This window comes from Solanum tuberosum, unplaced genomic scaffold (assembly GCF_000226075.1).
Source record: "Solanum tuberosum cultivar DM 1-3 516 R44 unplaced genomic scaffold, SolTub_3.0 scf00098, whole genome shotgun sequence".
Taxonomy (NCBI): Eukaryota; Viridiplantae; Streptophyta; class Magnoliopsida; order Solanales; family Solanaceae; genus Solanum; species Solanum tuberosum.
In genome coordinates this window covers 754690-781219 of record NW_006239026.1, presented here as the reverse complement: position 1 = coordinate 781219, position 26530 = coordinate 754690, and the positions used below count along the sequence as shown (strand labels likewise).

General features: G+C 35.3%; 1 protein-coding gene across 1 annotated transcript; it reads right to left on the bottom strand.

The window, feature by feature from the left end:
- Window positions 1-3057: 3057 nt before the first annotated feature.
- LOC102580073 (testis-expressed sequence 10 protein homolog) lies at window positions 3058-24933 on the bottom strand. The gene is made up of 20 exons (XM_006348411.2): window positions 24778-24933; window positions 24614-24686; window positions 23595-23717; window positions 22694-22863; window positions 18901-19050; window positions 18255-18404; window positions 17194-17251; window positions 16082-16404; window positions 15215-15346; window positions 13596-13715; window positions 13193-13279; window positions 12833-12952; window positions 12582-12699; window positions 12351-12476; window positions 6434-6568; window positions 5724-5872; window positions 5478-5618; window positions 4830-5153; window positions 4215-4333; window positions 3058-3944 (listed from the first exon to the last, which is right to left on the bottom strand). The coding sequence occupies exons 1-19, from the start codon at window positions 24832-24834 to the stop codon at window positions 4235-4237; spliced, it is 2655 nt and encodes an 884-aa protein (XP_006348473.1). The 5' UTR covers window positions 24835-24933; the 3' UTR covers window positions 3058-3944; window positions 4215-4234.
- Window positions 24934-26530: the final 1597 nt, after the last annotated feature.

Here is a 26530-nt window from a genome sequence, read left to right as displayed (position 1 = left end):
TCCGTAATGAGTTGGGAACCTTCACGTATACTCACACCATTTTTTTAACCCACATTTCCGCATTTACAAGCCCCTTTTAAAGAATCGCTCAAATTTATCGATTTTTCGTGTGTATTAGCCCATGGATCTGGCGCTCTGAGCACCAAAATTTTTTATCTCAAAAAACTTTATGTGGACCTCCGTAATGAGATGGGGAACAATCACGTATACTCACACCATTTTTTTAACGCTCATTTCCGCATTTACATGCCCTTTTGTAAGAATCGCCCAAATTTCCAAATTTTTCGTGTGTATAAGCCCATGAATCTGGAGCCCAAAGTACCCAAAAAAAAATCTCAAAAATCTTTATGAGGACCTCCGTAATGAGTTGGGACACCTTCACATATACTCACACTATTTTTAACTTTCATGTGTATTAGACCATGGATCTGGAGCCCAGAGCCCAAAATTGTGTTCTCAAAAAACTTTGTGAGGAGGACCTCCGTAATGAGTTGGGGAACTTTCACGTATACACCTGCCATTTTTTTAACGCCCATTTCCACATTTACAAGTCATTTTTTAAGAATCGCCCAAATTTTCCAATTTTTCGTGTGAATGCCCATGGATTTGGCCCCCGAAGCACCCGAAAAGTTTTTCTCAAAAAAATTTATGAGGACCTTTGTAATGAGTTGGGAACCTTCACGTATACTCACATCATTTTTAACGCTCATTTCCGCATTTACAAGTCCTTTTTAAGAATCGCCCAAATTCCCCGATTTTTCGTGTGTATCATCCCATGGATCGAGCGCCAGAGCATCCAAAAAATTTTGAGAATTTTTTTTATGAGGACCTCCGTAATGAGTTGGACAACCTTAACGTGTACTCATACAATTTCTTTAATGCCCATTTCCGCATTTACAAGCCCTTTTTTAAGAATCTGTGAAATTTCTCAATTTTTCGTGTGTATTAATCCATGGATCTGGTGCCCAGAGCACCCAAATATATTTTTTCTTCAAAAAACTTTATGAGGACCTCTGTAATGAGTTGGTGAGCCGTCATGTATACTCACACCATTTTTTATTGTCATTTCCACATTCACAAGCCCTTTTTAAGAATCGCCCAAATTTAGCCCATGGGTTTGGCACCCAGAGCACACAAATTTTTTTTCTCAAAAAATTATATGAGGACCTCCGTAATGAGTTGGGGAACCTTCACGTATACTCACACCATTTTTTAACGCCAATTTCTCCATTTACACACCTTTTTTAAAAATCCCCCAAATTCCATGATTTTTCCCATTGATCTAGCGCCCGGAGCACTCCAAATTTTTCTCAAAAAACTTTATGAGGACCTCTGTAATGAGATGTGGAACCTTCACATATACTCACAACATTTTTAACGTCAATTTCCGCATTTACAAGTAATTTTTTAAGAATCCCCCAAATTTTCCAATTTTTCGTGTGTATTAGCCCATGGATTTGGCGGTCGAAGCACCCAAATTTTTTTCTTAAAAAACATTATGAGGACCTCTGTAATGAGTTAAGGAATCTTCACGTATACACACATCATTTTTTAACGCACATTATCACATTTACAAACCATTTTTTAAGAATCGCCTAAATTCCTCGATTTTTCATGTGTATTAGCCCATGAGTCTGGCGTCCGGAGCACCCAAAACTGCTTTCTCAAAATACTTTATGAGGACCTGCGTAATGAGTTGGGGAACATTCACGTATACTGACACTATTTTTTTAACGCCAATTTCTTTATTTACAAGCCCTTTTTTAAGAATCACCCAAATTTCTCAATTTTTTGTGTATATTAGCCCATGGATCTGGCGCCCGGAGGACCCAAAAGTTTTTTCTCAAATTTTTTTAAGAGAACCTCCGTAATGAGTTAGGGAACTTTCACGTATACTCACACCATTTTTAACTCTCATTTTCTGCATTAACAAGCCCTTTTTTAGGAATCGACCAAACTCCCTGATTTTTCGTGTGTATTAGCCCATGGATTTGGAGCCCAGAGCACCCAAATTTTTTTCTCAAAATTTATTATAAGGACCTCCGTAATGAGTTACGGAACCTTCATGTATACTCACACCATTATTTTAACGCTCATTTTCGCATTTACAAGCCTTTTTTTATGAATCGCCCAAATTCCCCGATTTTTCGTGTGTTAAATTAGCCCATCGATTTGGCGCCCGGTGCACCCAATTATTTTTTCTCAAAAAACCTTATGAGGACCTCATTAATGGGTTGGGGAACCTTCACGTATACTCACACCATTTTTTAACTCTCATTTCCGCATTTACAAGTCCTTTTTTAAGAATCACCCGAATTAGCCCATGAATCTATCACCCGGAGCACCCAAAAAAAAATTCTCAAAAAATTTTATGAGGACCTTCGTAATGAGCTGTGGAACCTTCACGTATACTCACACTATTTTTTTAACGTCATTTTCGCATTTACTAGCCCTTTTTATGAATCACTCAAATTTCTCGATTTTTGGTGTATTAGCCTATAAATCTGGCGTCCGGAGCACCCAAAAAAAAATTCTCAAAAAACTTTATGAGGACCTCCGTAATGAGTTGGGGAACCTTCACGTATACTCACATTATTTTTTCAACTCCATTTCCGCATTTACAAGCCATTTTTTAAGAATCGCCCAAATTCCTCAATTTTTCGTGTGTCCATGGATTTGGCGCCCGGAGCACCCAAAATTATGAAGACCTCCGTAATGAGTTGGGGAACCTTTACGTATACTCACAATTAGTCCATGATTTTTTTGGATTTTATCAACCTAAACTTTTTGACCTAAAATTTTACGAGTCCATCTGTGACAACCTATTGAATGATTCCCATAACATATTCATGATCCACAGGACTTTTTCTGAATATTAGAGCCACAAAATAGAAATTCAAGATTATCTCAAGTTTTCGTGTGTTAATATTTGTCAATGAATTTTATATAGTATTGCCAACTAACACATTTTTACAGGATCTACACCTCCAAATGTCCAATACATGTACATTATTGAACCTTTTGAATAACAACCATAGATCTTATGAAAAATGAACATTTTCATAGCAAAGATACAAAATACTTCAAAAATATTTCATAATCGACGTACTTCTTCACATAAAAAAAACATATTGAGACATGGCAAATTACATCTTGTTGCGTTACATCTAAAGAAGACACTTTTCACTAGAACGTTTACTAGTATAATTCATCGCGAACAGCCAGAAGAAGAGCTCGTAGCTTAATTTTCTCTTCTTCTCGTTATAGCTAAAATACAAACTCAAAAATGTCAATACAAAATGTAGGGTGGTGACTACAACAGGAAATCCGTATCAGATGTAATCTTGAGTGTAGTTGGTATGTATATGTCGGGGAAAACCAAAATCGCCAAATAGTATACGTATCATCACATCACTCGAGTTGAGGTTGGATAGAGTCCAAGACAACACACAGCTTACACTGTGACTTAGCAGCGCTTGAGATGTTCACCACTGGCAGAGATATCTCTTGAGTTCTTGCAGCAAAACAGACTTGACACTTTCGGAAGAATGCTATTGGATTTCTTATAGCATACTGCATTCTGTTTGTCAAACTGCCAAAGGCGTCCCATAGTTTTTCTGCATTCTCAAATCAACGATATATCCAAGGGAATACAGCTTAAAGAATGTCCCAGCAGACGAATTAGTCTCAATATGAGATGTTTTTCTTATGACATATTGTAATTATGTCATGTACAACATACCATTGCCTTGGCAAATTTAGGCATTTATATGAAAATTGATATGGATTCAAGACATGTCCTTATGTTTGATTGAGAAATGCCTTCAGAACAAAAGTCCTACTTACCCGCTCAATTAGTGAACATTAGCTTTTAGATGTCATCAAAGATAATTGGATGACGATTGCATTGTCGATCTCTTTCTTTACCATGAACTGCATAGAGTCTGCAGATGGTAAAATGTCAATGAATGATCATTGAGAGTGAAACATTCATCCTGTACTGCAAATTGTATCACTTCATAAAGCACAAAACATCCCTAAATTATAAGTCAAACGTGGAAAAGCATTATAACGGTTTTACCAAACATACTTAAAGACTTCTGATTCATCCAAGACAAATTTTCTGTTCGTGTAATCTATGCTGTTAACGTCCTTCTCAAGAACAAAACAGATTGTACAAGCACACATACTATGTAGCAGATAAGCAGACTTGCCTCGGATACACTATTCCAGGTTAGTCGTATTCCAATGTGCTAACGGCTGCAGTCAATATGTCATAAGCACTTCGAATTTTATGTCTTTCTTCAATTGTCATTGTAATATCCTCAGAAGACTGCAAACACAAAATTGATTACATGTAAATACACGTCCAAATGAAGCCCAATACTAGAAACATAGAACCAGCGAAGTAGTCCCCCATCGCTTGTATTTTCCCCTTTTCACTGAACAAACCAATACACAGTTTCGTTCAACAATCTTAATGGAACTGTTTCTTAGCAAGTGTCATTGCACAAATGCACAAGGTAAATGATCCTTTCTTCATATTAGACCTGAAAGAGAAACTTCTTACTCTTGAAAGCTTGAAAGTTCGTAATAAATGACTTCCTTTCTAAAACTTTCACTCATTTATCAATTTAAATGGTTCAGAAGGGACAAGCTAGCAGCACTTGAAATTATTACGCATCCTAACCAATATTTATAATTCCACGACTCTTGACAAATTAGAACATAGGAACAATAACCTTATTGTATACATTACAAATACCTCGTATTATATGCAAAGGTTACTTGGGAAACTGGAAGCTTGAGCTCAGAGTTTGATGTCATACCTCAAGTGTGTGCATGCTTTCTAATATATTTCTAATCGCTGTCTTGCATGATAGAAGAAGTTTCTGCATTTTAATATCTCCAAGCACAAGTAAGAGAACAGAGACTACAGAAAGAATTCTGCTTGAATGATCCTTCGCCAAGGCACCTTTCTGATGAGGCAAACGTGACGAAGCATTTCCCCTGATAAATGATTCCATCACTTCCAATATCTGATTTAACAGCATATTGCTCCTATCAAATAGGAAAAAACACGGAAGGAGGTAATAATCCCTTGTCTGTCGAATCATAAATTTAGTAGACTCGTCATCTTCCTCCGGAATGTTCTACATCAAAGTTAAAACAATTGAAAAGCCATGAGTTGAAGGTATTACAAGCAAATGATATTAAGAAAAAAATTCCACGAACCATGCAAATCAAAGCTCTGAGAGGATGGGCTTTCATTTTTTGTGCTTTATGGGCCTCTATATATTCGAGTTACAAGTTGGAATTCTTCTAAATACAAGTTAGTGGCAGAGACATAATCTTAACATCATGAAAGATCAGGCGACAAGCAATCAACAAAACTTTGAACATATGTATAAAGAACAGTACATAAGGTTACAGGAAATTAACCAGTGATAAATGAAGGAGACTTAAAAAATACTTACATTCACAACATCTAAGAAGTACTCTGGAAGGACCTCGCTTAGTCTATTGATAGTTTGTTCAGAAAGTCTAGTAGGTTTTGAGTCTAGTGTGATAAGCAATCTTATAAAACCATAAATGTTGTCTACTGGTCGTTTGTGAGACTGCAGAACAAATAAAACCAAGAGTTAAGTGACTGGAGAAATATCATGATCATCTATCCCAAAACAAAAACACCTTATCAATACAGCATCTACTGATTAACTCACTATCTCATCAAGAACAATTTTCTCCAGCATCTGCAAAACGAGCACATCATCCCCTATCTGCGACAACCAAGAACAAACAGCCCTAACAACTGCTTTGAAGGTTCCACGATTTGACTTCCCTTCGTGCTTCTCAGTAGGATCAATTTTCTCTGCAGAAAAGCATCCAGGTTCCAGATTTAATATTTATAAACTATAGGTCACAGCAAAAGAACAAGTAACAAGGTGTCTGAAACAGAAAGTACTTTTACAGCCAAAAAGGAAATAAAAAATAAAATGCAGAATATTTAAGGACGAGTTCCTTGCAAGGGACTCTTATTTCTTAGTCAGACTCAAATCTCAATACCTGCCAAATTTTTTGCAGTAATCTTTCTATCGGTTTCTCTTCTTTATTGATTGTTTAATGGCTAATCAATAAACTAGGGAATAATTATGTCTTTTAGTCCAATATATCTGAGGTAACACACTGACTATAACATTTGGGTCAGCTTGTGCACACCTTGACTATTCCACTTGCTAGTTGCTACCTAGCACCAACACAAGTACATGTAACTTTGTCCACCAACGCTTAGGCAGATGAGAGAAATCACCTCTGGGATTTAAATCCTTGTCTCCATTAAATACCAATTTATTGATTACTAGGCTACACATTTATAGTTTTCCAATTCTTAAAAGTACTGAGGAAACACCAAAAAGCCTGATTCAGAAAGTACCAGGATAAACTTGAAAGCGTGAAAGCAAAGTGATGAAGAAGCTAATGCAATCTGCAATCTGGATATGGCCAGCCTTGTAGGCTGAGTGTAGAACTTCCATGATTCGGAAAAGGATAAATGGTTCCAACTCGTGACCTACATTAAGACAACCATAGATGAAATAGTATTGTGAGGATGACTGCTCATACTCATACAAGAGAGTAGCACCAAAAGTATATGTTTGCGCTTCTTCTATTAAATTTTGACTGAATCATCTTTTGTAACAATACATGTAGATGCTAACCAAAGAGAATTTCCCTTTATTTAAGTATAACATTTTCTCCCGATACAAGAGAAGAACATTTATTTAAATATGCTTGAACCTATAAAGTCATCATTTCTCCTGAGACATGAGAAGAACGTTTATTTAAAATATTTTAGAACCAATTCAAACAATAAGAAGGTCATTCACTGGAACCGTCATGGCGTGAAAGAACATACATCAACTTCTATCAAAATCCCATCCAATTTTACAGTAAACACACACAAACATACACACGCAAAAAAAAAAGTTTAAGGAACACTGACGTATTGGTGACACTCATGATTCATGAACATCAAATATATATATATATATATATAAAAGAGAACCCTAGACCCGCCTACGTGGCGCTACCACAAACCAGGATTCCCTTTTAATTTATTTTATTTCCAAAACTAGCCTTCTCCTTTTATGAAAAGTTGCGACTTTTATGAAGAGTTGCGACTTTTATGAAGAGTTACGACTTTTATGAAAAGTTGTGACTTTTATGAAAAATTGTGACTTTTATGAAAGGTTGTGACCTTTCTAATAAGACACAATAAGCATTTGTTTACACTACCTTTTGTTGTTTATAAATAGAGGAATTTCCTCTCATTTTAAAACAACGAAAATTTTGAACTTCTTCTTCTTTTGTCTGGACAATTGAATAATTGTGTACTTTGCTCCTGTTGAATGACTCACTGACACCATTTTTTTGTATCAATACACTGGTGAATAGAATCGTTCTTTCCTGAGAGGATCTATTCCTTTAAATCTCGGGTACTAAGGGGGAATAATTTCCTTAAGGGGACACTGTGTATTCAGTGGGCTCGTATTTTTTCCTATTATGTTTCATTCTATTGTTACAGAGTACAGTCATTAATTTATGCTTATATTATTAATTGTTATTTTTGAGTACATGCTTTAAATTATTTTTTTATGTTTCTACAATATTATTGTTATAAGTATTTGTTAGTACATATTAAATAACCAACATTAATTGAGTATTCAAGCAAGTTTTCTCTACTGGAATTGTTGAAGGTACGATAAAAAAAACCTTACAAATCTCTAATTTGTTCATTAACAACGTCATTTCTTCACATACAAAGATGAGATTTTGTGTTCTTTAGAAAATCCTCTGAGAGTTAATAACTTAATATGCCCATATTTTTTGTTTTTATGTTGTTGTTATCTATTTTTACTAAATTTTATCACTGGATATTATTAATACTCTAAGGATTGAAAGTTGATTGAAGTGTTAGTCAATTTTCTGAGGTATGTTATTTTAAAACATGAGAACTTTTCTGGTTAGAATGATTGGCTATCATCATTGGATATCTCATAGTTTACTCCCTTTAATATATGTTTTTTCTAGCTGTTTTGTTGTCTCCTTAAAATTGTATTGATTATTTTTCGTTTGCTACGTATATGATCTCACTTGGACAAAGCTTTCGTCCTTTTAATGTTTTCTTTTTTTCCTTCTCATTCAGCTCTACTAAATATTTTTTGTGTGAGTTAGACTATTTTCAGCAAGCTTAATTTGAAGAATATGAAACAAAATCTACTCTAAATAAAAGTAATATCTTAAGCTACAAAACATATGTCTATTAACATAAATTTGTTGTCCTTCATGTCCCAAGTCATTGCTGAGCATTTGAGTTATCTAGGTTAGACTCATTTTTAATTGTTTAATGTTCAAGAATATTTCTTTAACATGAGTCTAGAATTCAACATTTTTATCCTCTTGTACTTTCATAATGTAACAACTATACATACATATTTCTGAAAAAATCGTAAAGTTGCATTGATGAAGCATCTAGACAGGCCTTCAAAGCAGCAGTTTAATGAAGAATGAATTTCTAAAAGGGTCAACAATATTATTTTGCTGTTGTTTCAAATTTATTTTTCTCCTTCTATAAATTTTGTTAGAGTAACAATGTAACAATAACGAAAAGTGATGAACGTTTGTCCTCATACAAGTAGATTGTCTCAAAAAAATTATTTATGTTGTTGTGGTGTGCATTTTTAATGGTCTTAACTTATTTATAACTAATATTGATTATCGAAAACTTTATATAATTTGTTTTTAACAAGGAGTTATTCTAACCATAAAATTATCAGTTCTATATTTTTCATGTACAAAAAATAGAAAAAAAGTTGTTTAATCACTACATAAAAACATCACTCAGTTTTAACAAGAAAATTATATCATCAAACATATATTATGATAAATTATGTAAAAGATAAAAATGATTAGATATCAAGATATTTTTAATCATTCATTATATATTTAAAATTCTTGAGATATGTGATAATGTCAAATCATTTAATTTCTATTGAAACGTTCTTAAAACCTACTAAATTTTTTTTTTCTAATAACAGTCGATTATTGGAAAGGCTGTTCAAAAGTTTCGAAAGATTATTTATGTCCGCACGAAGTGCGGGTAAATTACCTAGTATAATATTAAGAGAACATCAATGAAAACCTTAAAAGAGAATGATCCTCTGGTTCAATGCAGTAAACATGCTCCATACAAGCTACAAATTAATGGGCATATGCTGGAGGAAGAAGATGATAGTTACGATGATATAATATATTATTATTATCAACACTTGTGATGAGAACATTGATTGGAGACAACAATTTGTTGGAAATATTTTGATATGTGACGAATTAGTACGACTGAAAAGGAATTGCTTGAGAATCCATTTGAGATAGGTGGAAAAAACGTAAAGAATTATTAAAGGAATTGCGACCTGATGATTTCAATCCAACATGCTCTGAGCATTGCAGGAATGTGATGAAAATTGATGTTATGGACACACTTGCACTCTCTGTAACTCAAAAAGAATAGGGCATGCCTTCATGGTAGTCCAACTGTCTAGGAGCAAAAACATTATTGATGCTAGAGATGGGTTTTTTTTTTTTTTTAATAACCGAGAAATCCGTCTGTGACCCGCCCTTTGGACCAATCACAGCCTTCTAAACTCGGTGGATAATGGGGCCGCCCCTCTACCCTTCTCCACTTAAATACCGGGCTTCGCTTTGCATGGTGTGGGGCTTGAACCTGTGACCTAAGCCACAAATCCTCCACCTTTTGCCACTTGAGCTAGGCCTTGGGGGCATGCTAGAGATGGTTTTATTCAGGTTGTCAGTGACATTGTTGAAACCAGATCAATAGGCACACCTTACCCCCACGGAGTTGGAGGACATGGGAGTGTCAAGTAACTCATTTGGCAAGTACCCTTAGAATCCAAGTCATGTGGTTTATCTTTATAAGAGTTTTCAAAGATATTTCAGGTACAATCACACAAACATTTTTACTCAACCAGTAATCCAGCCCTTCTTCTGCTCTATCAATTTCTCTCCATTTTGCTACTCCTAGCTTTGCGCCTTCAATTTTCCTAGCCTCTTTTCTATTTTCTTGTTTAATTAATGGGATTCACTCACAAAACAGCTATAACACTTGTTGAAGATATAATTAAATAAATAGAAGTATGTTCTCAAACAACTTAAACTTTTGGATGAGATGGCCACACACTTCAATATTACCTCAAAGCAAGTGGAGGTCTTCGGTTCGACTCTCATCGCACCCATTATTAAAAAGACTTTCCACGTGCTTGGCCAATGAAAAAAACAAGCTCGCAGTCAAGGGAGCATGTTGAAGATATTAAATAAATAGAAGTGTATCCCTCCAACAAACTTTTATATAAGATGGTCACACACATAAATAACAATATCCCCACCAATCCCTGAACAACTAGGCAAATCATGCAACATTTGTATTGAAAACATAATAAAGTATAAAAATGGGCTCTCTCTAACCGATTAAACTTTTAGATGAGATGCTCAGACACAAACAGTTCAAGATAGTATCAAAGCCTCTACGATCTTGGTAGAGATCCAAATAGATTCTGCTACCGGCAGGTGGTATCGGCCTAATGTTTTCTTTGTTTGCTCTAACATTTGGTAACTGTCTCCCCCTTCCATCCATCTTTCTTTGCCCAAAACCAATGTAATTACCATTTCATCATTGTCCCCTCTCTCTATATTATACATTTGAAAGTGTCATACATGAGGTATGTATTTGTGTAATGTGTGTATTACCACATTCCTTTTTTTCTTGATATCCTCCTTTTTATTACCACATTCCTCTCTCTATATTATACATTTGAAAGTGTCATACATGAGGAATGTATTTGTGTAGTGTGTGTATTACCACATTCCTTTTTCTCTTGATATCCTCCTTTTTATTCCCACCCCCAACCCACTTGCCATGTTCTTATATCCCTGAAACTTAACTCAATCTCCATAATTTGATTGTTCTCTTGAATTCCTGATTTTTTTATTCTATAAATCAAATTTCCATTTGGTTTTTAAGATTTTTTAGTGCAACTTTGGACATATTGCAGTAGGAATTTGAGATGGTTGATCTTAATCTTAGTTTCCAGATATTCCAGTGGAATCCGTTTCCGTACAAGGGAAAATAGCACCGAAAAAAGCTCAACGAACTGTCACCCAAATGGAGAATTCTAGGACCTCCAATTCCTCCATTGTTTACATTGAAATGTCTAGTACTGTCGGTGATGATTAGTATCATGTCCAGATATTCGCTGCAATGGTTATGCATTTGATATACTGAAAACACATAGGAAAGGGGATGACTACGAAGAGACTAGGAATCATGAAGATCAAGTGAGTTATTTCTATTGGTAAGTGCAGAGGCTGAGTTGCCGCAACAGTGGTGGTTGGATCTTTTGGCCAATTACGATGCTTCAAATGAGCAGGAAATTGCTACGTCTCTGTAGCAGAGATTATAAGTGAGGAAGAGTAGGAGAGGACCCAAGTCTCAGAGTTCTCGAAATCATTTAGTTATATTCTGTTGAAAGATTTTAGCATTAGTGATTATAAAGAAGGTATGAAGTAGAACTTCATCAAAGAAGAATGTTATGAGAGGACTAAAGTCTCGGGGGTCACTCTGCACAAATGTGGATGATGGGAAGCACACATGGGGCAGGAAGTATATCTATTTAGGACTATTTGACAGTGAGAAAGAAGCTGCAAGGGCATACGATTAGACTGTTATAAAATGCAATGGAAGAGACATAGTCATCAATTTTGAGCTACGCACGTGAGGAAAGGTTTTAAGATGTGAGGCTAATTTTGGAGGGGCAAGTCATAATCTTGATCTAAAATTAGGCATATTTCCCTCTTCCTATGTCGATTGCTGATAATCAAGATGGAAACACTAGCCAAATGGGAAACTCTCGATGCCAACATGGGTTAAACGGTTTCCTAAACATAGAAAGGTCAATGAGAAATTTATTAGTATTATTTTAACATGGTATGAGCAGGTATAGGTCATGGGTTCAAGTTTCACCGCCATCCATTATCAAAAAGGATTTACACATTTTGGCCCATGAAAAATGAATCAGGCCCGCACATGAGGAGGCGTGCCGAAGACATATTTAAGTATATAAAAGTGTGTTCTTTCTAACAGCTCAAGCTTTTAGATCAGATGATCACACACATCAAGCAATTCAACAATTTGAACACCAATTAGTTTTGTAAAGGGCATTGATATTGCCATCTAGTTAAGGAGATTAAAATCATTGATGGCAAGGAGTTATACTTACATATGCAGCATGAGGCTAAAGACTGGAGTAGCACCTTGTCCAAGAAAGGGAAGTAATACAGGCAGCATACAGAGAGCTCCTGAATATCTCTAGGAAGCCTCATGAATGGACCATAGCTTACTGTTCCTACAGTGCAAGAAAAAGGGAAAACATGTGAGGAATTAATAATGTGAGATTCAGAATTATGAAAGAAATAAAAGTTAGAACTAGATGAAGATGAATCTTAAGTACCATTGGAGTAAGTGCAGTAGAAAGCTCTTATAAAGTACTGCATATTGTCATATTCTTTTGCCGGTGTCATGTTCAAATTAGCAGTTTGTCCAACACGAAGCTGAAGACGTAACACAGCCTACAAGAGGCAATTATTGTGGAGGCAAAAGATGAAGTTCAGCTCAATGTGAAAACTTGAAGAACAAATGGCTATGCATATAGCATAAAATTCATCCCAAGAAAGACCAGTATGGTGGTAGCTAAGTAGGTACCTTTGCATGTAATGGGTGTTTATCACCTAAGAGGACTAACAGCTTTGGAAGCTCCCCTATCCATGTACTATGATTTAATATTTCAAGATCTTTGGGATCCAGATAAAGGCAATTCTGCTCCTACAATCACCCAAAGTTTGATATTAGATTCAACGAAGAAAGCATATAGGGACATCAACCTTGTGCTGATTGTTTAGCAACAAGAGATAATCCAAGTTACACATCCAATTGATAACAGCAACCAGACAAAAGGAGTCTTCCCTTCGATTAAGACAAGGAGTTATCACAAATTAAAAATGTAAACACTCGAAAGATACGCTAGGAATATGAAAAATGTGCTCTTTTGATAGATAATCTTACAGGAAGTAGCATTTCCTCAACAACAGAAAGGCAAGCCAATTTCATTGAGGACTCTGGACTGCAATTCTCAAAAACCGTCGTAAAAGCCTGCAATAGATTGAAATTTTTTACTATTTAACACTGGCAGCGCAGAGCACATGAAAAACAAATCAAAAGGGGATCATAATCCTAGGGTCTAAATACAGTTGAAAATTTGAGGGCATGCTAAAGACTAAGGAATAAGGACATAATCAACGTCAAACTTTTTTTTTTCAATTCCTCCAATATGTGATATTAAAACTGAAAATTATAGTTCTTCGAACTGCTTGACAAGACTGAACCATAGATCAAGAAAACAAAATGATGAAGTTACTAGAGAGACACTTGACTTAAAAGTATAGGTTTTTCAGTTTGATGTGCAAACCTGAAGGATACGTGACTTCCAAGCAACAGACACTTGCATAATGAGTTTTGGGATAAAAGCAACCAGTGAAATTAAATGCTTCTCATGATGTACTTTACCAGCCTCTCTGCCATTGTGAATCTGCAGGATATAGGTATTCTATTATAGCATACCATCAGGACTAAGACACAGATACTCATCTTGAGAGACAACTTAAACACAATTAGAGAGATGAAACAGGAAAAAAAGCAAAGCAAAAATTTTCAAAGGTCTGAATTTTTTTGGGGAAAACACGCAACTACGAAGAATCTAGCTTTGAGCTGAATAAATAAGCAGTAATGATGCCTAACATTTAGATTTTTATCTCAAGCTCTGCCCGTTGTGCATTAATTTTATTGCCAAAGCTAATTTACTTATTCTTTTCTTTTGTGAAAGGTTACAGGCAGAGGATTTTCCGGGATTACATTACCAAAATGTTAGAAAATTATGACTTAAATATCATTCTTCAATGTGAACATTTTACTTTTTTCTTTGTTGAGAGAGAAAGCCAAGTAAAACCAGCTCACTGATTTAAGAAATGAAGGATACAGAGAGCAGAAATTTTTTCACCAGTCAGGCAGTATGCTGCAGAGACCTAGTGAACATTGAGAAAACAATGAAATTAACTGAAGACTACTGGGGGGCATTTTTTGTCTTTAGTTAGTTCCATATAACATGCTCTTAATAGGAATTGCTTCTAAGCTTGTTACGTTTTTCCTGAAAGACCTCTAAAATTATGCTTGTTAACCTTGAAGCAAGATTTCTATCTATGGTTCTCTGCATATAGAGAAAGGGCTTTACTAATACGTGTAACAACTCCTATTAGTCTTTAGGAGCCAAAGAGCCAAACCACCCAGATCCTGATTGAGGATTAAAAGAGCCACCATGCTCAACAAGATAGAAGGCTTCGCTGTTTTCTTATGGTAAAATCGTAAAAGGTATATGTATCCCCTCAGATTTGTCCCCCCCCCCCCACACACACACATACACACTTTCGAAGTGGATTAAATACCATCCTAAAACAGGATGACCAAATATTTGGGGCATGGTGAAATATACACTAGCTGGTAAGTTCAGCAATGACATTCTCATTCCTAAGTTGCTTTTTCAATGGAAAAATTCTTAAACTTTTACAGGTTCACAGCTTTCAATTGCTATTTAGAGTTCATAAAAAATCCCACACTTGGCCTACCTGAACCTAATTTAAGTGCAACAGCAACAACTAAATCTTAATCCCCACTAGTTGGTCACTTTCTCATTGTCTATTTGCTTCCAATGTTCTTTTAATGCTAAATTCACATTGATTCCTGGAGATTATAGGCTTCTTGCTATGTAATCTGTCGGTCTTGATTCCCTTATCCCTGCTCATCTTCCCTGTCTCTGGATTCTATGAGCTATCCAAACTCTAACGAATCCCAAAACACCATTATCGTTCAGAATATATCAAACATTAACCTCACACCAACAGTATTGTCCTTTAGCTCTCTAATTTAACTCCCAAGTTTCTTTTTCTCTAAACTAAGTAAATGAAGGGCTTACTTCTCATTCATAGGGATAAAAATTAAAATCAGCTGAATTTTCATAAATTCAGTATCACAAACCTTTTCAGATAGAGAACTCTCAATGAACTCCAGAAATCTTTCCAGCAATGCAGGTGACAATTTAGACCCATGACTTAGATGCAGAAATATTTCTGTAATTACAATATTCAGCATGAAATATCGGTCGCCGTCCTGCAATATTTTTTTAAAAAATAAGATAGAAAAATTACTTTCAATGAAAAAGGACAAAATGAAAAGAAAAACAGAAAGAAAAAGAGAAGTTATTGCATCCATGACCCAATAACGTATAAGCATTTTAACAATAAATTTGTAAGAACATCAACAAGGTAACTCATGGTCTACTTTTATTCTAGCAAAGATGTCTTGTTTGGAATGATTGCCAAGATTGATGACAATATTTTTGAGATGCAAGATAGGAAGGACTAGCATTCTTGTTTCAAACCTTTAGTTGCTGATAAAACCGTATTGTTTCTTTGAAGTCTAAAACTAGTTTAAGAATGTTTGAACCACGGCTCAAACTTTAAATGCATGTGGCATTAAATTAACATGCTAATTACTACGTGAAGAACATTTTGAACAGAGATATTCAGTTTACTTAGACTGGCGTATTTAACAAGTTCAAGCATTCAAGACCTATTTTTAAAGATGTAGATATTAAAATATAGGTGGTCCCACAAGAAAATCATTACTTTCCTCTTCCTTTCGTCTTTCTCTTGAAAACTAACAACTGAGGGGAAAAAATACATTTCCCTACCTGTGTCTTCCCTTCCCTGGTTTCCAAGCATAGGGGAAGCGGGGGAGGTGGGGAGGAAGAAAAGTTAAGTTAAGGAGACAAGAAAACAAACACTAAATATAAATAGAGAGCGACATGGATGAAGAAAAATAATATCAATAAGGAAATTATACCTTCTCTGACAAGCAATGATTCGGACTTAAAGGAAACTCATCCCATAACTTTTTTAAAGTCACTGCTGATATACTTTGGTCACATATACTAAGGTTGTTTTTCTTGTAAGCAGGTGCCAGATTTTGGAAGTCGTGTTGATTATTGCCAGACGCATGAACAAAGAACCTGACCACAAGATCAATGCTTTGAAGTAAAAACGACATACAATCGAAGGATTGCACATCGACATGGGACATGGAGTGGATTAATGGACTAAAGTCCTGGAAGCAACTAACTAGAACGGGTAAGAGATCTGTCAATTTGTTGACAACACCAGAAAGATCTGCAAAACAAATGACATCTAGATTCAGTTTCAGCAACTCTCGAAAGAAAAAAGACCATTTGAAAGTCACAATGCATGCAGCTAGGAGCTATATCCCAATAGATCATCACTGGACTGTAAGCAACCCCAAGCTTCAGCAGAAACTTTTCTGGTGCCGGCGAGGCAACCGGAGTTATTCAGAGACCTTGGACAAAACTCAAAATATTGTTAAAGATGTCGCTTTCAACCTCTTCATGGTGCGTTATTTTTTGCTTAGAGCATAGGTAATGTGAGTTTTTCTACTAACCGATATATCCCCCAATATCAACTAGCACATAGTGCAATGGGTCAGGCTCTATCCTTCTCCACTTAAATACCATGTTTTGAACAGGGTTCAAACTCGCGAAGTGCGCCTAACCCACACATCATGCTCAACACTCTTACCACTAGACAGATTCCCTAGGGACTATGTAGTGGAGTTAATAATTGGATAATGTTTTGGTATTTTGGCCAATGGAAGAACAATAGTCCACAAGTGATACCATGTTTATTAGATGTTTAACACAATCAAGGAGATCATCTAAGCTTTTGTGGACCAGATATCATGTGATTGTACATTGTGTATCTAGAGGATAAAAAATGTTACCAACACCCTAATGGTTGGTATAAGTAGTCAAAGGTTTCATCTAAGTATCAGTTGCATTTAAGTATACGAGGGGTGTGTTTATATCCATTACAAGGATTTATCATAAGCAACCTTGGTCTTTGAAATGAAAGGAGAACTGGAAGTTCAAATAAACAGAGTCTTACCAGTAGATTTATCAGAGAGATCAAGGTCAAAAGCATGCAAGCTAGCCCGAGTTGCATCCTGTACAAATGAAATAGTAATCATCTTACAGGGAAGTATTTGCAAGCACACTACAGAACAACTTTGGCAGTAATTAAAGGGTAAATTGCGGCACATCTACCACTAGCTGACAGAACTATCTCACCCCTAATAAACAAGGAAATACCAACATAAAAAAGGTAACATGCACATCAAAGAAAGTTAAATTACAATTGTCCACTTTAGCAATGCCACTAGGAAAGGAGAAACTTACTCCATATGCAGGAGGATTTTCTGAATTTGCAAGGATAAATAAAGAGAATAGGCCAGTCATCAATCTTATATTGTGTACCATGATGGCAACTTAGAACATGCATTCCAAATTTTACAGTTAGCATGGCTACATTCCATTCTATTCAACATCAAGTCCCCCCACCCCTTTTACCGTACAAAAATATTTGGAGGCTAAAACTAGACGTTATCTAGCAGTATCTTATATTGGCTAAGCTTTTCGATGAGATTATGGTGATTAGGAGCTCTACTGAATACAAGTATCCGCACATCACTGTACAAGTAGGCAAGCTTGGTGCTCACTAGTCACTACATTTCTTACCTATAAAACTGAAAACAAAGACGGTAAGTTTTCGCCTCTTCTCGGTTGTCAAGATTTAACCTACAGATTATTATTCAAAGGAGCATCAAGTTATTGACTTGGACGATTAGCTAAAACCTCCATAACACTTACTCATGGATCCTAACAGAATAACAAAACATGCTTTTGTCGGATCATAGAAGATAAAACTTCATAGAACCTGAATAGGAGATAAGACAGAATAAGTATGTGGAGTAGTGCCCATAAGAGCCAGAAACATCAACTAGTCTGATTTGATGCAAAATTAAACATTGCACACTTTCTTGACTACCAAAACAAATTATTTCCTCTGATCAGAATACAAAAATAATTTACTATAACTAACACAGAACCATAAACCTTCAAAAAAGAATGCACTTGAGTATGCTGATGGTACAATTAACGAGATAGTACATTGTAACTTAAGGAGTCGCCTTCTCCTTGATTACTACACGGTAACAGAGACAAGCAGCGAACCAACCCAGCAAGGGCATTCTTTAGCCTGCCCTTGTCTTGCAAGTAAAATTTGTTCTTCTGCAGAATGTCCTCGTAGTTCTGGAGAATCTGTAAAAAGAAGAAGCTTATTGAGAGAAAAACTCCATCATGGCATTTAAGACAATAAACCCTAACAGAATAAATGAAAATGAAATACAATAGAATGCTACATAAAGATCTTACATCAGACAAAATGGTGCATGAAGAAGTTTAGAAAGACATAGCAAAAGAATAGTCATGAAACACCACTATACAGCAAGAGCAGTTTCATCAATTTAAAGACAATGGGATGAGAAAAACAGAAGCAAGAGTGCAAGACTCTTCTTCTCTGATAAGTAACCTAAATATGATTATATTTAAGCACATTATCAAAGTTTACATCCCACATCTGAACTGGAATTTTCTAGAATGTATTAGTCAAAGAAAATATAGAAAAGGTTTTTTTTTTAAATCAAGATATAGATAGAGAATTACCATCAACAACTAAAACAGTGCCAAAATAAACATCAAGTTGGAATTTGGAGCAATATTAAAACTTCCCACAAAGAAAAACCTATGTATCTACCTTTTCAGCATACAGCAAAAAGCAAGATGGAAAATACTGGATCAAGAGGTCAAAAAATTTGAAAGCCATCAACCGCACTTCAATAGCCATGTGTGTCATTGCATTAAATATATATGTCATCATCAAGGAATTAATTGGCCCCTTATTATCCTGCAACACAAACAAATAGTGTCAGCCCCGTCTTTTATAGGTGAAACATAATACGAAGTCCTGTAGAATTCAAACAAACAACATCCATAATCACAGCAAAAAGAAAATACAGCTATCTGCACTTCAATACTAAGAGAATATAAGCAGATACAGCAAAACCACAAGCAGAAACAGGGGATTCATGGGAAGGTTTAACATAATCTGAAAACCTCAAGACGAACAAGCAGAAATGGAACTAACAGTAAACATTGAAGGCAATAGAAGCAAACTCTAGCTCTTCTTAAAATTTCACCCATGGAAATCAAATTAACAGCAGAGGAAACACACATTTTGTATTGCTTCAATGATAATGTGAATGCTTCATTCAGTATCATCATCATCCCCAAAAGGGAGGGAGTTAGGAGCACAAAGGACTATAAACCTATTAGTTTAGTGGGAAGCTGTTAAAGAAGTCCCACATCGGTAGAGGGATGGGAAATTGGTCTCCTTAAATGGACTTGGACAAACCTCCCCTCATGAGCTAGCTTTTGGGGTTGAGTTAGGCCTAGGTGTCATATCTTTCCAGAAGCATCTATAAGATAATCTCTAAGGTGCTTTCTATTAGACTTGAGAAAGTGTTAGACCAGACGAGACTGTCTCTACTTCGCAAAATGTTTTTGTGAAGGGTAGACATATTCTAGATGCAGGGGTGGCAAACAAAGTGGTGGACTCAAGGATAAAGCAAGGAGTGTTGTTCAAACTTGATCTTGAAAAGGCCTATGATCATGTGAACTGGAATTCCTAGATTCCATTATGCTCGAAATAGGATTTGGGGAGAAGTGGACGAAATTGATTTATTTTTGCATCTCTTCGATTATCTTATAGATGCTTCACTAGACATTTTCTAGATGCAGGGGTGGTAAACAAAGTGGTGGATTGAGGATAAAGCAAGGAGTGTTGTGCAAACTTGATCTTGAAAAGGCATATGCTCATGCGAACTGGAAATTCCTAGATTCCATTATGCTTGAAATGGAATTTGGGGTGAAGTGGAGGAAATTGATTTATTTTTGCATCTCTTCAGTGAGATTTTGTGTTGGTGGATGTTAACCCGTGTGGGTTTTTTGGAAGTTCGAGTGGTCTGAGATAAGAGGATCCTCTATCACTAATTTTGTTCATTCCAGTTATGGAAGCTCTAAGCAGGATAGAGAGAGCTATCTTGGGGAGGATTGCTTGAAGGATTTCGATGTTGCGGTTGGGGGTGTAGGGACAGAATCAAATTCTCATTTATTGTTTACAAATGATACCCTGTTTTTTTTTTTTTTTTTGAACTTAGTAACTTGGTATTATATCACAACCAGTACATGGGTTGTACTGAAACTTTATATACATATGTACTGCAAATTTCACTGTCCTGAACCTAAATTGAGTCTAGAACATCAACTATAGAGACAGTTTCATTTGAGTATATCTGGTTACACCAAAAACATAACAACATAATGCAGTTTAGTTTAACCTTCTGCAAACTATTCTCTATGCTCTCAAAACACCTAGAATTCCTCTCTTTCCAGGTTGACCACCATATAGCAGCAGGGATAATTCTCCATCTATCTCTGTTTTTAGCATGTAATCCTGCTTCCTCCCAGCTCTTCAGCGCCTCTGAGACTTTCCTGGGGATGGTCCAGGAGATGCCTTTGAGACTTAGAAATATTCTCCTCAGCTTAAGGGTGTAAGTGCAGTGTAGAAACAGATGGTTCACCGTCTCATATGTTTCCTTACAAAGAAAACATCTTGAGCATAAGGTTATCCCTTTCTTCATCACATTGTCCTGAGTCAAAGCTGCTTCTTTGGCTAATAACTAGATGAAACAGGATATTTTGTAAGGTATCCTATTTTTCCAAATTTGCTTCCATGGCCAGTTTAGATTATGATTACTAGGTTGGTCCACCATCCTGTAAGCTTCGTTAACTTTGAATACCCCTTTGTTGTTACCACTCCACCATAATTTATCCTCCCCAATCTGAAGCCCATTGAAGGTGTCCACTGTGTTAAGGAATTCAGCAACTCTCATAATTTCCCAGTCATTTAGATGCCTCCTAAAGGCAAAGTTTCACCTCTGTGGCATCCATAACTCTGCTATGGATCTCTGTTGGAACAAAGCTAGATTGAAAATATCTGGAAACAAAGCTTCCAAGTTGCCTTTTTCATGAATTGCTTCTTGAATATGTAGAACTGTTAAAGAAGGAAGAAATATCTTGGAGGCAAAAGTCAAGAGCTCTTTGGTTGAAGGAAGGGGACAAGAATACAAAGTTCTTTCACAAGATGGCTAATGCTCACAGAAGGTATAACAACATAGACCAGCTCATGATTCACTATGCCTAAACCAGCTCATGATTCACTGATACCCTGTTTTTTAGTGATGCAGTTGAGACTCAATTCGATTATTTAGGCATAGTTCTCACTTGGTTTCAGGTGGTCAGGATGAGGGAAGCGAGGATACGATGGTTTGGGCATGGGAAGAGGAGAAGTATAGATAAACCCAATAAAGAGGTGTGAGAAGTTGGCAACGGAAAACCAAAAAGCACAAAAAAGCTCTTGAGTTTTGTTGGGATTTTAAGAGCAAAGCACAAATAAAGTATGAGCTTTTAATGAAAAAAGACGCAAAGGAGAAAAAATATAAATATATATGTTTAGTCCTAGACTAACAATTATAAGCATGAATGACATTTATATGAACCTTACTAATAGAAAGGGGATGCGCCAACGCCGCCAAGCATGCGAAGAAAGCTCGAAGAGCTTCTCTTATATTATAGAAAGGTTTGTAGAAAGGGGATTCTTCACAAAGAAACTGAATATACAATAAAGTAAAATATCAATTGTTTAGCGTCGCCTCTTCAGAAGAGGCTCATTGGCAAGGAAAAGTATGCCTTGGAACCTTTTATAACACCAATTAAACGCACACTAAGCGAGGTGAAGCGCAAAACACATTTTGAGCCACGCTTCAGGGCTAAAGCACACCTTTGACAGCATTATTTGGAGGCCGCAAATTAAGGTAGAAATTTAATTGGTAGTTGAGCATTCTCTCACTTCCTGCGGGATAGGCATGGTGGTCGTACTTAGACCTTCTTTCTTACTAGTGGTATTAGCACTATTCTCGTAGTTTCTTATTCTTCGGATTTGGTTATCGCCTTTATTTTTTGAACTTCGACTATTGCATTATTTTGCTGTCACTACTGTTCTTTCCTCTCTATGTTGTGTACTGCTCTCCATTTCACATTGTTTCGTTGTTGTTACTACTCTCGTTTCTGTTCCCTTTTTAAACTGCTTGAATATGCTTTATTTAAGCCGAGGGTCTTATCAAAATAGCCTCTCTATCTCTGGCGGGGTAGGAGAAGGTCTGCGTACGCTATATCCTTCCCTAACCCCACTCGTGGGATTACTGGGTATGTTGTTGTTGTTGTTGAAGTACAACAAAAAAAACGATGGTCACTTAAGTGGGATTGTAATGCATGGAAACTACTACACGTGATGAATAAATTCTCTAGGAAGTGTTGAAGAAAGAGGCTTACAAGTGTAAAAGTAGTACGCATACCAAATGCACTCTCACTCCTAGAAACTATGTCAGGTGATGAAGAGAGGACTGGAAGAAAAAGGTTTAAGAACCTACCTCTTTGCAGCCCGGAAAAATAACAGATTTGAGAAGTTGATATAGTGCTTCACGGACCAACTTATCATCATCACTGATACGTTCCCGCAGTTTCTCAATAACAGCAAGCTTATGCAGTTTCAACTCAGCTGGGAATTTAAGAAGAACGTCTCTAATTCCGATTAATGCATCTGAAATTTAACAGAGATTGAACATGGGTAACGACCACATTATACCATAACTACAAAGACAAGAAATAAGGCATAAAAGCAAACAATATGGATAGAACATGTTTTGCAATCTCAAATACTTGCCTTACTCAATATAGGATGTTCACCAGACACCTAATCTTTTTCTAACCAAAGGAACAAAAATGACTTAAAAAGAAACACAAAGTGAACTTTAAAGCAGTGAAAGGCTAGCTCTAGAAGAGTGACATAAGTTCGTCTTTTATAATCATTATACTGCCACTTGAAAGCTTCTTTTCCAAATAGAAACCAAAAGGAAAACAGAATACCAAAAGAGAAAAAGCAAAAAAAAGAACAGAAGGAGAATGCAAGTGCCAAAGGGCACACATAACGTGTAAGTAGCAAACAGATACAACATTGCATGATGCGGAGTTTTTTGAAATTTCTGGAATAATCTTCTCATAGCTTTTATCACTTCACCTCGGGAGCCACCCGAAAGGAGAATTGATTAAATGCAGCAACTTTGCTTGATTAGATCATATGCCATGTAAATCAATTGATTGATTTGTTCTTCTTTCTCTCTTCTGTTTTTTTTTTTTTGAAACACAATGAAAAATCAGAAAGGTAAAGTGTAACAATTCTGTTTTTTCACTTTTCTACTCTTTACTGTGTAGCAAACTGCATGATATTCAGATCGTTGTCCCCGACAAGCAATAATCTTAACAAGTTTGTACCTTTACGAACTTTCGCATTGTGATGACTTGTTTGCTGAAGAAGCTCTTTCAAGGTTAAACCTTTCTTGCTCACAGCTAAACCAGCCTTCTCTGAAGCTATACTTTGCTCAGGTAGAATAATTGCTGCAATTAAGGCATCAATAAAGCACTTTAATTCGTCAGTTCTCCTCTACCGCAGATAAGAGTGTTATACTTTTGGGGAAGAAATTAAAAGAGAAGATAGGGTGTTATACTTCGTTCTGAAAGATCTTTTTCTTTTCTTTTTTTCTTGAAAATAAAACTGCAATACTTGTATTGCTTCTGTAAACAATCGTACTTTATGTAATAAAAGTAGTATTCGTTTCTGGTTTGTATCAGTAGCTGCTGAACTGGATTTAACAAATGAACCGGCAGTAAAGGTGTTGAACATGAACCAGTGGCCAATAGTGGCAGAGGAAGCCGAAAAAGGGACGGACCTCTCGACTGTCTACGATTCGATTGCGTATGCTCGGGGTAGAAGTTTCGTATAAAAATGTATCACCATGCTATTAAGTATTTTTACTTGCGTTCTTTTCTTTCTAAGAGGTGGAATGGAACACAATGGTATGTCCCATAATAGGTCTCATTCTCCTACTCTTTCCCAGAAGTCAATGACTATTCACAGTTATTACCTTGACACTCAAAGAAGAGTTCAACCCAATTCTATATTTCTCTCCTAGTTGATCCTGATTAGACATTAGAAGTATATTGCTAAAGGTTCTACCTTTTCTAGTGTGTTCGGAAAGATCATTAATCGTGAAAAGAGATCACTTTGACCTGAATTCACATAACTAATTGGAACCCATTAACCCAAACTGGTTAAAGCACCAACTTTAATTCAAAAAAATGGATGAAACTATCCAAACATACAATTACAGAAAAAGGGGTTATCCAATTTACCACTATTTTTAACCTATTCCAACAATAGAAACCATATATACACAACACAAACACAATACATATGGAAAATACAGCTAAACAAATTCAGCATTTTTTTTTACCTTTTGATTTGATTTCAGTGTTGGTGGCATTCTGGGCTGGAGGCAATTTTCTCCCAATCTTCCTTCTTATTTTCTGCAACCAAAAAAAATATGAAAATCCCAGTTCAATAAAAACAAGAATCGATTTTTATAACAATTTCAAGATTCTATTGAATTTTTTTTACTTTGAAATCGACACCACGCTTTTGCTGCTTCTTGGATTGAGCTTTGTTCTTGACCATTGTTAATGGCGGATGAAAGTCACTATAATTTTTTTTTTCAGCAATTTGAATTAGGGTTTATCAGTAGGGTTTTAGCTTTAGCAGGCACATGGAAGGAAGAAGACAAAAATTTATAATTCACTTATTTTATTATTTAATTTATTTTGATTCTTTTAATTTATTAATTCATATAAAAACTCAATTGATACGTAATTTAAATTCACCAATAAGTAAATTTGTTTTACAATTTTTTAAAAGAAAATTTAAATAGTAAAGTATTTATTAAACTTGCTTTAATTGTCTTGAGTTGATTTAAAGGTTAAAATCATATATTTATATAAAAGAGAATCTTATGCCCGCATACGTGGCGCCATTATAAACCAGAATTCCCTTTTAATTTATTTATTTTCAAAACTAGTCTTCCTTTTTTATGAAAAGTTGTGACTTTTATGAAGTGTTGCGACTTTAATAAAGAGTTGCAACTTTTATGAAAAGTTGTGACTTTTATGAAGAGTCTTGACTTTAATGAAGAGTTGCGATTTTTATAAAAGTTGTGACTTTTATGAAGAGTTTTGACTTTAATGAAGAGTTGCGACTTTTATGAAAAGTTATGGCTTTTATGAATATGAAAAGTTGCAACTTTAATGAAGAGTTGCGACTTTTATGAAAAGTTGTGACTTTTATGAAAGGTTGTAACCTTTCTAAAAGGTTGCAACTTTTCCAAATAGTTGTAACATTTTCGATAAGGCACAATAAACATTTGTTCACACTACCCTTTGTTGTCTCTAAATAGAGAGATTTCTTCTCATTTTAAAACAACGAAAATTTTGAACCTCCTCTTCTTCTTCACAATTAAATATTTGTGTACTTTGCTCATGTTGAGTGGCTTACTAACACCATTGCTTATGTTACATATCATGGTATGTATTTTTACAGTCATTAATTTATGCTTATGTTATTAAGAATAAATGATAAGATGTAATAATTTTCATTTTCATTTTCATTATTAATATTTGCTACTACGTAATCTTGTATGTAAGATAATATAGTGTTTTAGTTTTAATGACGGGTAGGTTTTAAGTATTATTTTATAAATTCCATGATATTAAATTTCCGCGCGAAGTGTGGGTAATTTTACTAGTCATAAAATATAATACAGCTCACGAATTTTAGTTAAGGTTATATTCTTTTTTTTCTTGTTTGATTACAATGTGGGAAATCAAACGCTCACCAATAAGATGAAATTGACGTAGTCAACCAATTGAGCTACTAAAATTCTCGTGTGTAAATTTTCTCCAACCCTTTTACATTAATGGGTTCGTGACGTATAAGAAAGGAATTTGCTAGCTAATTGTTTTATAAATATATTTATAGATACTTGAAGTTTACATAAATCATATTAAGTTATTACGATTAAGTATAAACTAATATAAAAATAGGTATTAACTAACTATGATTTAGTGATTAAAAAATCATGTAATAAATACGTCAAATATATTGTAAACATTAAATACGAATAATTATTTGATTCATTATTTTAACTTTAAACTTAAAAAGAAAATATTTTTGGTAGGAGTTTATGTTTTTACTCATAAAACTTAGAATTATATATTCATATCCAAACATAATTTCAACTTTCAAATATATTTATTCAAATTAATTTCAAAAACTATTTCCTTTTTTTAAATTAAGAAAATCTCAATCAAATCATATTCAA

Excerpts from the sequence above, each read along its gene's own strand:
- LOC102580073 (XM_006348411.2), bottom strand. The coding sequence starts at position 24,834 with ATGGTCAAGAACAAAGCTCAATCCAAGAAGCAGCAAAAGCGTGGTGTC. Across the intron at positions 12,700-12,832 it reads AACACCCATTACATGCAAAG|GCTGTGTTACGTCTTCAGCT; the intron begins GTACCTACTTAG and ends TGCCTCTTGTAG. Across the intron at positions 4,334-4,829 it reads AAAGCATGCACACACTTGAG|TCTTCTGAGGATATTACAAT; the intron begins GTATGACATCAA and ends TTGTGTTTGCAG.